The sequence below is a fragment of the Gorilla gorilla genome, chromosome 6, assembly GCF_029281585.2.
Source record: "Gorilla gorilla gorilla isolate KB3781 chromosome 6, NHGRI_mGorGor1-v2.1_pri, whole genome shotgun sequence".
In the NCBI taxonomy this organism is placed as follows: domain Eukaryota; kingdom Metazoa; phylum Chordata; class Mammalia; order Primates; family Hominidae; genus Gorilla; species Gorilla gorilla.
This window is the reverse complement of record NC_073230.2, coordinates 112946360-112959674: the sequence shown is the minus strand read 5'-3', so window position 1 is coordinate 112959674 and position 13315 is coordinate 112946360. Positions and strand designations below refer to the sequence as shown.

At 41.5% G+C, this 13315-nt stretch overlaps 1 protein-coding gene across 1 annotated transcript in view; it reads left to right on the top strand.

Annotated features, from left to right (window-relative positions):
* Window positions 1–9677: 9677 nt before the first annotated feature.
* The window catches only part of RELN (reelin), a 520733-nt gene continuing 517095 nt past the window's right edge, over window positions 9678–13315 (top strand). The window contains exon 1 of the mRNA XM_031013029.2: window positions 9678–10206. Coding sequence (XP_030868889.2) covers window positions 9981–10206 — 226 coding nt within the window. The 5' untranslated portion in view covers window positions 9678–9980. The remainder of the gene's footprint in view (window positions 10207–13315) is intronic.

Sequence of the window (13315 nt, the reverse complement as noted above, 5' to 3'; positions counted from 1 at the left end):
TTTTTCAAAATATCTTTCTGAGAAGCTCTTTTGTCCATTGTATGATTTCTTTGATTCTCTATAAATCTTAGTGGGCTCAATCACAGTTTTGGAACTTTCAAAATAAACTCTCTCTCCTTAAAGGATGTTGAATGAAATTATCTATCTGAACAGGAAAAAATGAAAGAGCATGGTGTTTCTCCAAGTCAACAAATTCATCAAATTGAAGCTGTTTAGACATTCATGCATGTTCTATTGATCAAATATATTGCGTTTTTTCCATCTTCCTTTTCATCTTTATTTCCTGTTTAGAAGGGAACTAATTCACATAATTTTCTTTATTTTTTCTACTGTCATTTTTATCATCTATATTTTCTTGCCTATTTTAATTATTTCCTTGTCTTCATGATATTGACCATAGGAGTTTTTGATTCCCATTATTCTAGATGAGGTTGTTTTTGACATTTCAAAACTTTCCCCCATATCATTTATTTAGATTTACATATTTGTCATTCCTTAGACTAATTATTCCTCATGACATTTGAATATTGGTATAATCAACAATTATGAAAAACCATAAAATTTTCTGAATTTAAGTCATCCCTAAAGCAATGAAATGCATGTCATCAAATTACCCATACTAATATTATATACATAGTCCTACTGAAGAATATACTGAGAGATTTGTCACTGAAACACTTGTTTATTTAGGCCATTTCACTGCATTGGTGACAATTTTGTGTGCTGTTTTGTCTGGAACCATCAGATTATCAAAGCAAGCAAAATGCATTAGATACACTAAATACGTGATTCATTATATTTTATTATATAATCATTTAAAATATAATTGTAAACTGCATTATTTCATCATTTATGACAGCAGAGATCTTATGTTTTGAAACATTCAAATTAGAAGAATTAGGATTAGAAGAATGTGTTCACAGATTAGCTTTTGGCTTCATACATTTCACACCTTGTTACCTCTCTACTGTCTGCATATTTTTGGAGCCAGGGTCCATAGGACACGTTCTAAGATGCAACTCCTATTCTGTACCTACATGTCATGGCTCGAGGTAGGTCAGCATAGTACCAGTAGAAATATTCCTAGAAGTCATTCTTTCAATAACTTTGCAATCACAGAGTGACAGTAAACCATATAAAAATATCCAACTAAACTCAAATGCAGTGAATCTCCAAATCAACTTTTCTTTAGCCATATCTAAAAAAATGCTCACAGTGACTCCAGTAACAGTCTACACAAAGAAAAATGTGATGGAGGAGTAATCAGAATAGAAAAAGAGGGTGATTTTTTAAAATGTGTTGAAAATATCTTACTTTTCAAATTTAAAAAAATATGGGCCGGGTGTGGTGGCTCACACCTGTAATCCCAGCACTTTGGGAGGATGAAGCGGGCGGATCATGAGGTCAGGAGTTCGAGACCATCCTGACCAACACGGCGAAACCCCGTCTGTACTAAAAATACAAAATTAGCCAGATGTGGTAGCACACGCCTGTAAGCCCAGCTACTCAGGAGGCTGAGGCAGGAGAATCGCTTGAACCCAGGAGGCAGAGGTTGCAGTGAGCCAAGATCACACCACTGCACTCCAGCCTGGATGACAGAGCGAGACACCATCTCAAAAACAAACAAACAACAAACAAACAAACAAACAAAAAACACGTGAACCCAAGGCTTCTCTCAAGGCCTTAGAAGAGACTCATGAAACTGAAAGGCCCTGTATTTCAGCCTATGGCCCTCATGGGAAGTGGAGGTCCAATTTGATTATTTTTCCTATGAAAAACCAATTGTCTTATCACATTTATTGGAAAGTCAACTTTTTCTTGTTTTGATTTGCAGTGACAGCTGCCATATATTGCATTTCCACGTAATTGGGAACCCACATTCATATGTATGCACTGCACATACTCACTACTCTGGCTTATGCCCTGCACATACTCACTACTCTGGATTATGCACTGCACATACTACTCTGGCTTTCCCTTATAGTTGGTCCCTTTAAAAAATTTTCTGGTCTTTTCTTTTTTAATTGATGTCCTTGAGCCATAAAACTTCCTGGTCTTTTAGTGATTTCCGTTTCTTTCTATAAGCCTGATAACACAAGAAGATTATGTTTTATGCTGGATCTACTTGTTTCACAGGAAGAAGGCCTTCCAGAATATCTAATACACTATACTGTCAGAAGCACATACTTCTCTCCTTGGAGTTTTAAATTTTAGGTATTATATTTCTTACTTTGAGAATGGCTGGTCATTTTTGATGGTCTCTTATTTTTAGTTCTATTTTTGGAATATTATTTTACTTTTCTAAATGTATTAAATATACATATCTTAAATAATAGAGTTATTCCAACATCTGAAGTCTTTGTGAGTCTGATTGTGGTTACCTCCTGTTTCTACTGACCCACTGTGTTCTGCTTTCTCACAGTATTAGTGATTTTTGATTGTAAACACAACGTTCTGCGAATCTTCATCTGTTGTAGTTCTTTGAAGCCTGACTTAAAGAAATTGTTTTTGTTTTGTTTTTAGGGTCCATGCTAGAGGTGATTTGAATTTGGTTTTGCCAGGTGCCTGGGAACACTTTCAACCCAGAACCACTTTAAAATTAATTATTAGCTTGAGGTTTTTCAAATCAAACAGAAATGTGAATTTGTGTCACAACCTCCTGAGAGCCAGACTGTGGTGTCAAATTTTAGTGAGAGAATTTCTGATTTTTTTTCTAGTTCACCTTTCATTGAGGGCTGAGCTATTTGGGGATGGGTAATAGCTTTATGTATGGATTTTCCGGGACAGTACTTTGCATACTAACTCATAATTCATCACAGACAGATACTTTTGTAAAACTAAGGTCAATATGAATTACTAGGGAAATGGAATGCTGCTTGGATACTACTGCTTACACAATAACTGTGAACGTTTTTAAACACTCTCCATTTCTGTACCTATCTCAACGTGTACTGGCAACAGATAGTTTGAAGACTGATCTGCAAACCACACTTTGAGTAGCACTATCCTATCATTCTTCCCACCTTGAGCAGGCCCTAAGCTTTATCTCCGTTCCCAACCCCACATGTCCATCACAATGGAAATTCAAGTGTTACTGAAGTGGGCAGATGTCTCAGAGTCTTGGGTGGATTACATACTCCATTCTTTATCTCTGGATTCCTGCTGTCACTTCATTTTTGACCTCTAAGGATTTATCTTTATTTCTCACTAATTCATCAATGTGTTAAAAGGAGTTTCCGCCATGATCCAACACTCCCTCTCTTAACTGAAATGTACACACATGTTCACCAAAAGACACGTGCAAGAATATATTAACTGCATATTCATAGTTCCCCTAAACTGAAAATAGCCAAAATTTCCACTAACAAGTAAGAAAATTGTGATTTTCCCCCCATATACTCTACAAGATACAAATGAACAAATTTTTGCTACCTATAGCAACTGGAATAATTCTTACAACCATGATATTGAGCCAAAGAAACCAGATATAAAATCACAGATATTGTATGATTCCACTTACATAAAGTTTGGAAACAGGCAAAAATAACCATCCTGAAGACATGTTATGTTTCTCCTTGAAACTTTCTCCATGCCTTGAGGAATATGATTGCTCAGTCAAAGTGGTCATGGAGACTTCTGTTTATATTCTTTGGACACTGCTTACATGAGGTGTTCCATTTTTGACAATGCATGGCACACTACACTTATCATTTGTTCATGGTTTTGTGCCTATTACTATACTTCATTAAAAAGTTTACTTAATAAAAAATACTTTTTATCTAATAGTTTATCTAACAGTTTATCTAACAGCAACAATTACCAAGCTGCGAAAGCCTGAAAGTTGTGCATCCTCTTCAACACATCTCTCTCCCTTTATCCCTATGCCCAGTCAGTCACTCTATCTGTTACTCAGTCCTGTAGTTCTGGCTCCTCAATACATCTCAGTTCTACTCTCTTCTCTCCATCTCCTTTGAAGACCATCACCTCTCACCTGAGATACTTGCTCTACATCCTAATTCTCTCCCTGCATCTACTTTTCATTGCTCTCCAATCCACTCTCCCCTTTATAATCAAGATGATCTTCCAAACGTACAAATAGGACCATGGTATGTCTCTGCTTAAAATCCCTTCCATGCTTCACCATTGTTTTCAGGAATAAGAAAAAAGAAAAGAAAATCTTCACTGTAGCACTGTCCATGCTAGTGCCTAGTGAATGTACTTGCTTTACTGTAATACTGTGCTGTAGACAATAACACTAAAATATTGTGTTGGATATTATTTAAACCCTGGAGAAAAAGCATTAGAAAATGTTTCTTCAACTTATTTTGGCATTCTTCAACTCTTTCCTTTAATTATTCATTCAGATCATGTTACTTCCTGACCCAAGTCTCCCCATCACATTAATGTAATCTGCCTGCTTCTCTGACCTCATCTCGTACCCATACCACTCTTTCCTTTTCTTTCATTTTACTTACTTTATGATGATGATGATTTTTTAGAGACAGGGTCTCACTCTGTTGCCCAGGCTGGAATACAGTGATGCAATCATAGTTCACTGCAACCTTGAACTCCTGGGCTCAGGCAATCCTCCTACTTCAGCCTCCCAAGTAGCTGGGACTACAGGCATGCACCCCCATGCCTGGCTAATTTTAAAATCTTTTGTAGAAATAGGGTCTCGCTATGTTTCTCAGGCCAGCCTCAGACTCCTGGCCTCAAGTGATCCTCCTGCCTCAGCCTCCCAAAGTGCTGGGATTACAGGCATGAGCCACTGTGCCCAGCCTCACTCTTCCCTTTTCTTGCTATCTTTCCTAAGCCTTGAACATCTCAAGCATAGCCCTACTTCAGGGCCTTTATATTATCTGATCTCTCCAGCTGAACTGCTCTTTCCCCCACATGTTAACATGATGGACTCTTCCGTATTAATGAAGTGTTAGCTCCAATTACACTCTTTCAGAGAAGCTTTCCCTGACTCTCCAATCTACAGTAGCCTCCCTGCCCTAGACACTCTCTACCACATCATCTGGTTTTATTTCTTCATAGCATTTACCAGTGTCAGAAATAATCTTGTTTATTGTATGAGTTTACTGTCTGTCCCCAGCACTAGATTGTAGATGCCAAACGGGTGGGCACTGTATTAGCTTTATTCACTGAGTCCACTGCATCCAGCAGTTTGGCACATAGGAGGTGTCTGATAAATACTGATTGAATGAATGTGTTGGTGACTGGGCATTCATTCACATTTTCAATGTAGAACAGTGCTGTCTAATAGGACTTTCTGCAGTAATGGGATAATCTGTAAGTCTGCACTTACTGTCCAGTACAGACAGTGCAGCCTTACAGATTATCCCATTACTAGCCACCCTTAGCTATTGGATACTGGAAATGTGGTTAATGTGACTGAAGAACTTATTTTTAAATTTAATCTGATTTGAATTTAAATAGCTACCTGGGGACTAGGACACTATATCGGATAGTGCTGGTCTAGACGACATAATTTAGGATGAGGGATCAGGAAAGATCTCTCAGATGCAAAAATGTGTGAGAGAAGACTTGGAGCATGAGTTGCTATAGCCAAGTAAGAAGTGAGGTGAGGGAGAGGAGGGTGGAAGATGTGTGGTTAGGCCACAGGAAACAGGAAGGGCATTCCAGAGAGAAGCAGGGGCAGGGCAAATCCCAGGAAGTGGAGAAGCTTTAAAAAAAGGGATTTTTAGTGTTGAGGAATCAGATTCTGTTTCAGAAATCTTACAATATAATGACTTTGTGTTGTCCCATAGTTTATCTCATCATGGTATTTCAATCTGGGGTGGCAATAAGTAACATGTTCTGGCAGGACGTACGTAACAGAGCCAACTCTCTAATATCCCACCTTAGTGCAATTTCATTTGCAAAAGGCTTACTGATCTTTAGGGTCTATTTTTGTTTGTTTTTTTGATTTTTGCTTTTTTGCTTAGGAACCTCAATTTTATCATACAGTACCATGGCTTATGAGTAATAGATTTTATAAGTTTATTAGCTGCTATTGGGTTTGCTCTCATGTGGCCTTTTATTACCATCTTAGAGTCTAATAAGTCAACTGATTTCAGTTTGTTCACCCTCTTCATATTTATATTTACATATTTTTTGATTTTATAAACTTTGATTTTTACATGGTAAATAAGAATAGTGACTCACTTTCCCACATATACCAAAATGTTTAATGCTTCATCTCAAAAAATATCAATGGAAGGCAGACGAGTGAATTCTTGCAACCTTAAAATATAATTTAATGTCTTCTTTGTATTTCATTTGGATGGATCACCTCCCAATAATTTAAAAGCTATGTATCTGATATATGTATATATATATACATGTATATATAGAGAGATATAGCAGATATATATATACACACACACATAGCAAATATATATATATGAATTTAATTCCCATCGTGTTATGATTATTCAAATACTGGGTAATAATTTCCACTTATCAAGAAGAAGTGGATTTATCTTCTAAGAATACTTAGTTTAATTCTTTTGGTAGACTAATTACTATTTCAAAACTCTTTTAATTAAAAATAAATCTCATTCCATTTTAAACTCCCTTTCCCACAAGCCTATTCATTTTCACCTGACATCACTTTTTATTTTTTGCATATGTTTTTGATGTAAACCATTTTTTCTAGAAAAGCACTTCTCTATTTTTCTATTAGTTCAGAAGGTTTTTGGATTTTGCAGACCCAACATTCTTGGAGATACTTATTATGGCTCACTAAATAGAAACGAGGTGTAAGGGTTAGCACACAAATTGGGAAACAGGAAGTTTTGCTATCTAACCTGGGTTTCCACCTTATTGCGTGATTTCAAGTAAGTTGCTCACTAAGAAGATGCTACTCTCAGTTCAATGGATTTTATATATGATTTATGTATTTTTCTGATTTTCTAAAGGTTATTTAAAAGTTTTTAATGACGACTAGTTGAACCGGCCTAATCAAAAAAAGTGTCAGAGATGAAATAAATATGAACTTCAGCCTCTACAAGGTATTCATGTTAGTTCTAAGGACTGCAGACTGGAGTGTACCAACATTTACTCCCCTCTTGACCAGCTCAACACCACTCAGGACATTATTTAAACAGTCTTTGTGTCTGTTATTGAACAACTGCAGGGCTGTAGCCAGAAATATGAGCTTGCTTCATGGCTAAGAGTATAAAAGTTATTTAAATGTAATAGCAAAGCAAAGTGGTAAAAACTAAGGAAGCACAATAAAGGGGAAGATTGAAAAATAAACTTGGTCACATAAATTGAATGTTGAGAAAGCCATGTCGAGAGATATGAGAAAGAATATTTCTCTGAGAGTGCACTACACAATGGAAAGAAGGGGACTTCCTGGGAATTGAGGACCTTATATGAATTAAATTCCAATCATGTCCTGGACCAAGCGTCAGCGCTTACTAAAGACAGTTTATTTAAGCAGCGACCTTGGCATCAAGCATGGCCAGACTCGATCCCAAGCTCCTTTAAGTTCTATGAATCTCAACTTTCTTCTCTTTAAAAATGAAGATAATTATACCTACTTTGCAGGCTAATATAAGGATTAAATGAGGTATTCTGGCACTGGATAAAGAATAATTATCCCCCCATCCCTCTAACAACACCAACATGCATTCTTTAGAGGCGATTTGCAGTGGTTAAAGTGTCAGAATCAGACTGCCTGGGTTCAAGTCACAGCTCTCACTAGCTGTGTGACCTCGGACAAGTTACTTAACCTCCCTGTGCTGTTTCATCATAGTAAAATGAAGCTATTAATGGTACTTTTCCCATAGTATTGTTATGAGGAATAAGGGAGTTAGTATGTATAGTACTTAGGACGGTGCTCAGTGCATAGTAACTAAACATTTTAAAAGTGTAAGCCAAAAACATTAAATAGTTTTGGATTCTGTCTACAAGTGATTAATTTTGTCTTTGGCTATATTCACATGACTGGACAGGAAGGCAGTAACAGCCTTGTTAGCTGTGGGCGAGTATCTCCTAATTCTGTTTGGGGCAACACCACCTGCTCCAGCTAGGGCTGTCGACTGTGGCAGGGCACTGCAGGACAAGAGCCTCTGAGGCCAGCCAGTCTGCCCTGCATCCAGCCTTTGTCACTGACTTTGGGCAAGTTATCAACATTTCTGAGTGCCTCCTCCCTTGTGAAATAGGGATATTTTTTGCCTCTCCAGTTGGTGTTAGGATTAAAAAGGTAAAGTACGTCTAGCCCCATAGCCTGCACCCCGCAGAGCTACAGTGTAGCAATTGTTACCACATCATACATATATGCACATACATATATGTATACCCTGTATATTATTTATATGGCAGTTAAGCCTCTGGGGATTTTGAAGTAAGGGAAACAAGAAGCCAGCTAGAAATGGGCCCTTTCTACCTGTCATTCGGTCTCAGTAAGAGGAAGAAAAACAATTTCTTCCTTTTGCAACGAAGTGATTACAGAGGTCTCCCCTTGGACCCTGATTTTCACCGCCCCTCGCCCCACAAATGCAGGCAAAGGCACTATCCCTTCCAATTGTATAATCTACTCATTTCTGTACGTGCGGGTTTATCTGGCTTGGTGGCAAGCCAAGGGTGGGTGGGGAGAGGCATTAAAACCTGGCAACCCCGCTCCCCCATCTCCGGATGCCGCAGGGCTCCTGCCAGCCGTCCTCGGTTAAAAACGTGCTTATGGATTATTTCACTTCCCTGCAGTTCATGTGCAGCCGCTCATTACCACCCGCTTCAATCACCGCTGCCAGCATCTCTCCTGAACGTTTTTCCCTCCCCCGATTTCAGGGCCATTGGTCATAACCGACATTTAAAGGAAATAAACACTGATTTAAAAAATTACAACACCCATCTCTGCCTGAAGAGCCCAGAAGCAATGAATAACAGAACAGTCCGGCGAAGAGAGCCTGTCGGATCTTAGCTCCGCCAGCCCTTCCTGCCTCACAATTCCCCACAACCGAGCAGCACAAATCACCATTTCCAGGCACCACTCGAGTCTGCCAATTCCACTTTCGCTTAATCTCATTTTAAAATCCTCTACAGATGAGGCTCTGTCGCTGCCGCGAGGGGCCGGGCGGGGGCGGCGGGAGGGACAGGGGGCCTGGGTGGGAAGGGAGCGCGACGGCCCCTAGCGGTTCGCAGACTCGGGCGGATTCCCAAAACGAGCGCGGGCCGCCCGGACTGCCAGACTGCGAGCCCCGAGGGGCGCGGGACGCAGCCGGCTCAGACAAAGAAACCGGCGCCAGAGGCCGTCCCTGCCGCCCCTCTCCTTCCCTCACGCATCCTCCCAAGAAAAACAGGGCACACTGACGGCCAAAGGGGCTGGCCTTCCCCTTCAGACAGCTGGACGGGAGGTGCCCTCTGCGGGGCTTTGACGTCCCTCGCAGAAGAGTCGCGGGCTCAGCGGTCCTCGACAGCGTCCCCGTCCCGCTCCCCGGCGGGCGCCCCTCCCTGTCCTCCCGGGTGCGAACCGGGCGCTGGCCGGGGACTCTGGGGACGCGTGCGCCCCTCGCCGCGCGAGGTGCCGCCGAGCCAGCCCGAGAGGGCGGGGAGCGGGCGGGGCGGCGCGCGGGGGCGGGGGAGCGGCCGGGACACGTGTGGCGGCGGCGGGGGGGACGCGGCGCCCGGGGCTTTAAGAAGGTGTGGAGCGGGGCGGGCGCTTTCCCAGGCCTGGACGAGGGGCGTCGCGCAGAGGCGGCGGCGGCGCACGGAGGCGGCGGACGACGCGCTCTCGGCGCCCGCAGCCCCGGTCCCGCGCTCCCGCGGCCCAAAGTAACTTTGGGAGCCGCCGTCTCCCGCGGAACTTCTCGGCGGGGGCCCGCTGCCAGGCCGGCTCCCGAGCCCGTTCCGCTCCCGTCCGCCTTCTTCTCGCCTTCTCTCCGCGTGGCTCCTCCGTCCCGGCGTCTCCAAAACTGAATGAGCGAGCGGCGCGTAGGGCGCGCGGCGGCGGCGGCGGCGGCGGCGGCATGGAGCGCAGTGGCTGGGCCCGGCAGACTTTCCTCCTAGCGCTGTTGCTGGGGGCGACGCTGAGGGCGCGCGCGGCGGCTGGCTATTACCCCCGCTTTTCGCCCTTCTTTTTCCTGTGTACCCACCACGGGGAGCTGGAAGGGGATGGGGAGCAGGGCGAGGTGCTCATTTCCCTGCACATTGCGGGCAACCCCACCTACTACGTTCCGGGACAAGAATACCATGGTAGGTACCGCAGCACCTCCGCGCTCGCCGCCGCCGGGTGCGCCCGCCAGCGCACCTTTCTCATCCCTTTCCTTCTTCCAAGGGGCCTTGGAAACAAGAACCATGACAACCCTGGCCCCAGCGATGCGCTTGGTCCAGGGAGCGAGAATAAAGTTAGTGGAGAATGGAGTCACAAGTTGGGATTCATTCTCCATGTCCCCACTCCCCGAACGCATCTCCTGGTAATGAGCTGGTGCTTGTGCTAAACGCCTGAGAATTCTTGGGGGCCGGTGTCTTTCTCCCTCACTCCCCGTACTTACCTCAGGCACTTTAAATTGAACCTGCGCATTTTGTTTCCTTACTCCTAGGACTTGGATTTCAGACCTTTGTCCTGCTTCCGGTCCCCCCAGATGGGTCCCCGGGGGGGCGTTGGGGGCTGTCGCTGGGCTTTGCGGGCAGGCTGGTGACAGATTGAAGCGCCCAGGTCTGTGGCTGCCCCGCGCCGCTCGCCCGCAAAGTTCCCGCTGCTCACCAGCCAGGAGTCCCTGGCATTTCATTCAGTGTCAAACAGCCCTCCTGAAAGGGAGCGGCTGCTTCCAGCTCCCTATTCTTTTGAAAGTGTGATTTAATATGTCAGTAATTGATGATTTTTCTGATTCCTGCCTTACTTTTACATGGTGCTTCTTGTTAGAATTATCTTTGTGATGTTTATTAATGACTTTGTATTTTATCTGCACAGCTTTAATTTCCAGGTAGAGGCTGGAATCCTTATAATTTAGAGGTATCTTAAAAAAGGAATCATTATGCAGCCCTGCATCAAAAATAAACATTACAGAAGAAATAAAATTCAGCTCCAAGAAATGTAATATTATGTAGTGCATATATTTTAAGCTAGTACATCGAGTATGTGGAAAAATAAAAAATGTCTCTTTTCTGTATTTCTTCTGGGACTTCTGAACATTTCACGTCTATGGAGCTTTTAAGCAGCGACAGGCACTATTTAATTAGAATTTCAACCCCAAAATATTTATACCCAACCAAATAGAAACCATTGTCCAGTAGGCTCCTGTTAATAGTTTCTATGTCTAATAGGCTAACAATCATTGGCATGGCGGGAGATAATCTACGGGGTGCTAGCACTTAAGATAGACAAGCATTTAAAAATTATAAGAATCCTTAAGATTTTTCTGTTTTAAAAAAAAAACCTTGATATCTATTATAAAATATTTAGCCTAAATAAACGTCTCCTATAGGTTTTAAACAGTGCTTTTACAACTTCCTTGTGGCATGGTGGCAGCCTTGTCTGTAAAGCAGGAGTTTAATTTGGTGGAATTTTAGAAATAATTTTGGAAAATTAATGTTCTGTAACTAGTCCCTTTTTAGATAAAAGTGCTTACTACGCCCTCTTCCCAAGAACAATCTAGTGCTTTTCTGAGGTAATGAGAATCTTTAAGTGGAAGGAGCAGCTACTGTGATGGCAACCAGACCTAACCCAAAGCCTGATTGACAGCCTGCTGCTCCGTGCGACTCTTAGCAAAAGTTCTTGCCCGGTATGATCTCTCAGTGAGAACGGTGGGTAAGTGAGTGAGGCTGGTCTCAAAGGCGTGACTGTCAGGTTATGATGGAAGACCATGTGATGATACAAAGCTTTATTATTATTTTTTCTGTTTTCCACATCCTTTGGAAGGTCTCGATATCGAAAACTTAACTAAAAACACCAAAATATCATACACCCTTTGGTTTTGCTCCCTTGCACCCTTGACTAGCAAATGCAAGTCACCTTAAGACTCACCATAATCACATATCTAAGTCTGAAAAGGAATGGATAACATAGAGTAGGAATAAAGTGTAAATACTTCAAGTTGGACATTGCGGAGGAGAATCTCAATTTCCACCTCTTTTCCACCACCAGAAAAGGTAGAGAAATTGTATTATGTAAGTTATGAAAGGTCAAATTATTATAAGCTTTGAGAATTGTGTCAGATTTTAAATTTCTGTTATCTATTTTATTAAACATTTAGATTTTGGAACTAGCTGTAGCTATAGGCCTTAAAGTAAGAGTTTTTTTTTTTTTGTAAAATGTTCTACAGGTAGAAGACATGTTTAAAAATGAAGTGATGCTTATGTATGTCTCTTTTCCTTTTAGGCTTTTGAAAATTAATTTAAAAAATTCACACACACACACACACACACACACACACAGCTTCTGTAAGAATTGAACTGCCAATAGGAAAACTTAATCTCATGTACTTTTGTGGTTGGCCCATTTTGATATGTGACCAAAATGAAAGGTCTTTTGCCCAAGAAGTCTTCTTAAACTTATAAGAAATCTGTAAAATGTTGGCTTGAGACTTTATTTCTAACCTTCTGGATCTTTAAAGTGTAACAGTTATATCAGAAAAAATCAGTCACATTTATGATTTACATTGAAGTCACCATTTGAATGAACCGTGTTTAGGTGTAGAGCTGATAGTTGTGACTTTTTTTTTTTTTTTTTTACCTAAAAGAATGCATTGAGATAGAAGTGGTGTGCACAATAGCACCTAACATAGAACATTTCTGTAGATCAGTCAGCTGCCCTCTGACACTGGGGTGTGTGGCAGAGCTCAGAATGTAAAATGGGGCGGCAATTGCCAGTCTAGAATAAAAGTGGTTCACAATTATAGGTCCCTGTATGTGTCGTATTTAAATATATCTATGGAATATCTTTAACAAAAATAAAAAATATATAGTACTAAAAAATCTGGAGCTTTCGAGTCTAACAGAATTGTCACAGATTTTTACATTAAGTAGTATATCCATCTATTTTCAGTACTGGCAACTCTATAAATAGTGCATGGTTACATCTGGTGTGTTCTCATCTCTCAATTAAATGTCATTTGGTATCTCTTTCTCATCTTCGTATGTCTTTTAAATTATGTTGTCTGTGACTCTTTTGAAAGGGCGTTGTTAGTCACAATGAACCATGAGTATACCACAATGTAGAAGCTCAGCAAAAAGAGGTCTCTATACATCATGTTGAATTAGAAAGGTCTCAGGGTCAGAACATTTTTTTTTTCCTAGAATTTCCTTTTCTTTTGCGCAAATCCTAAGACATGGTCAGTTTCCCCAATGTGCGTTTCAGGCACCA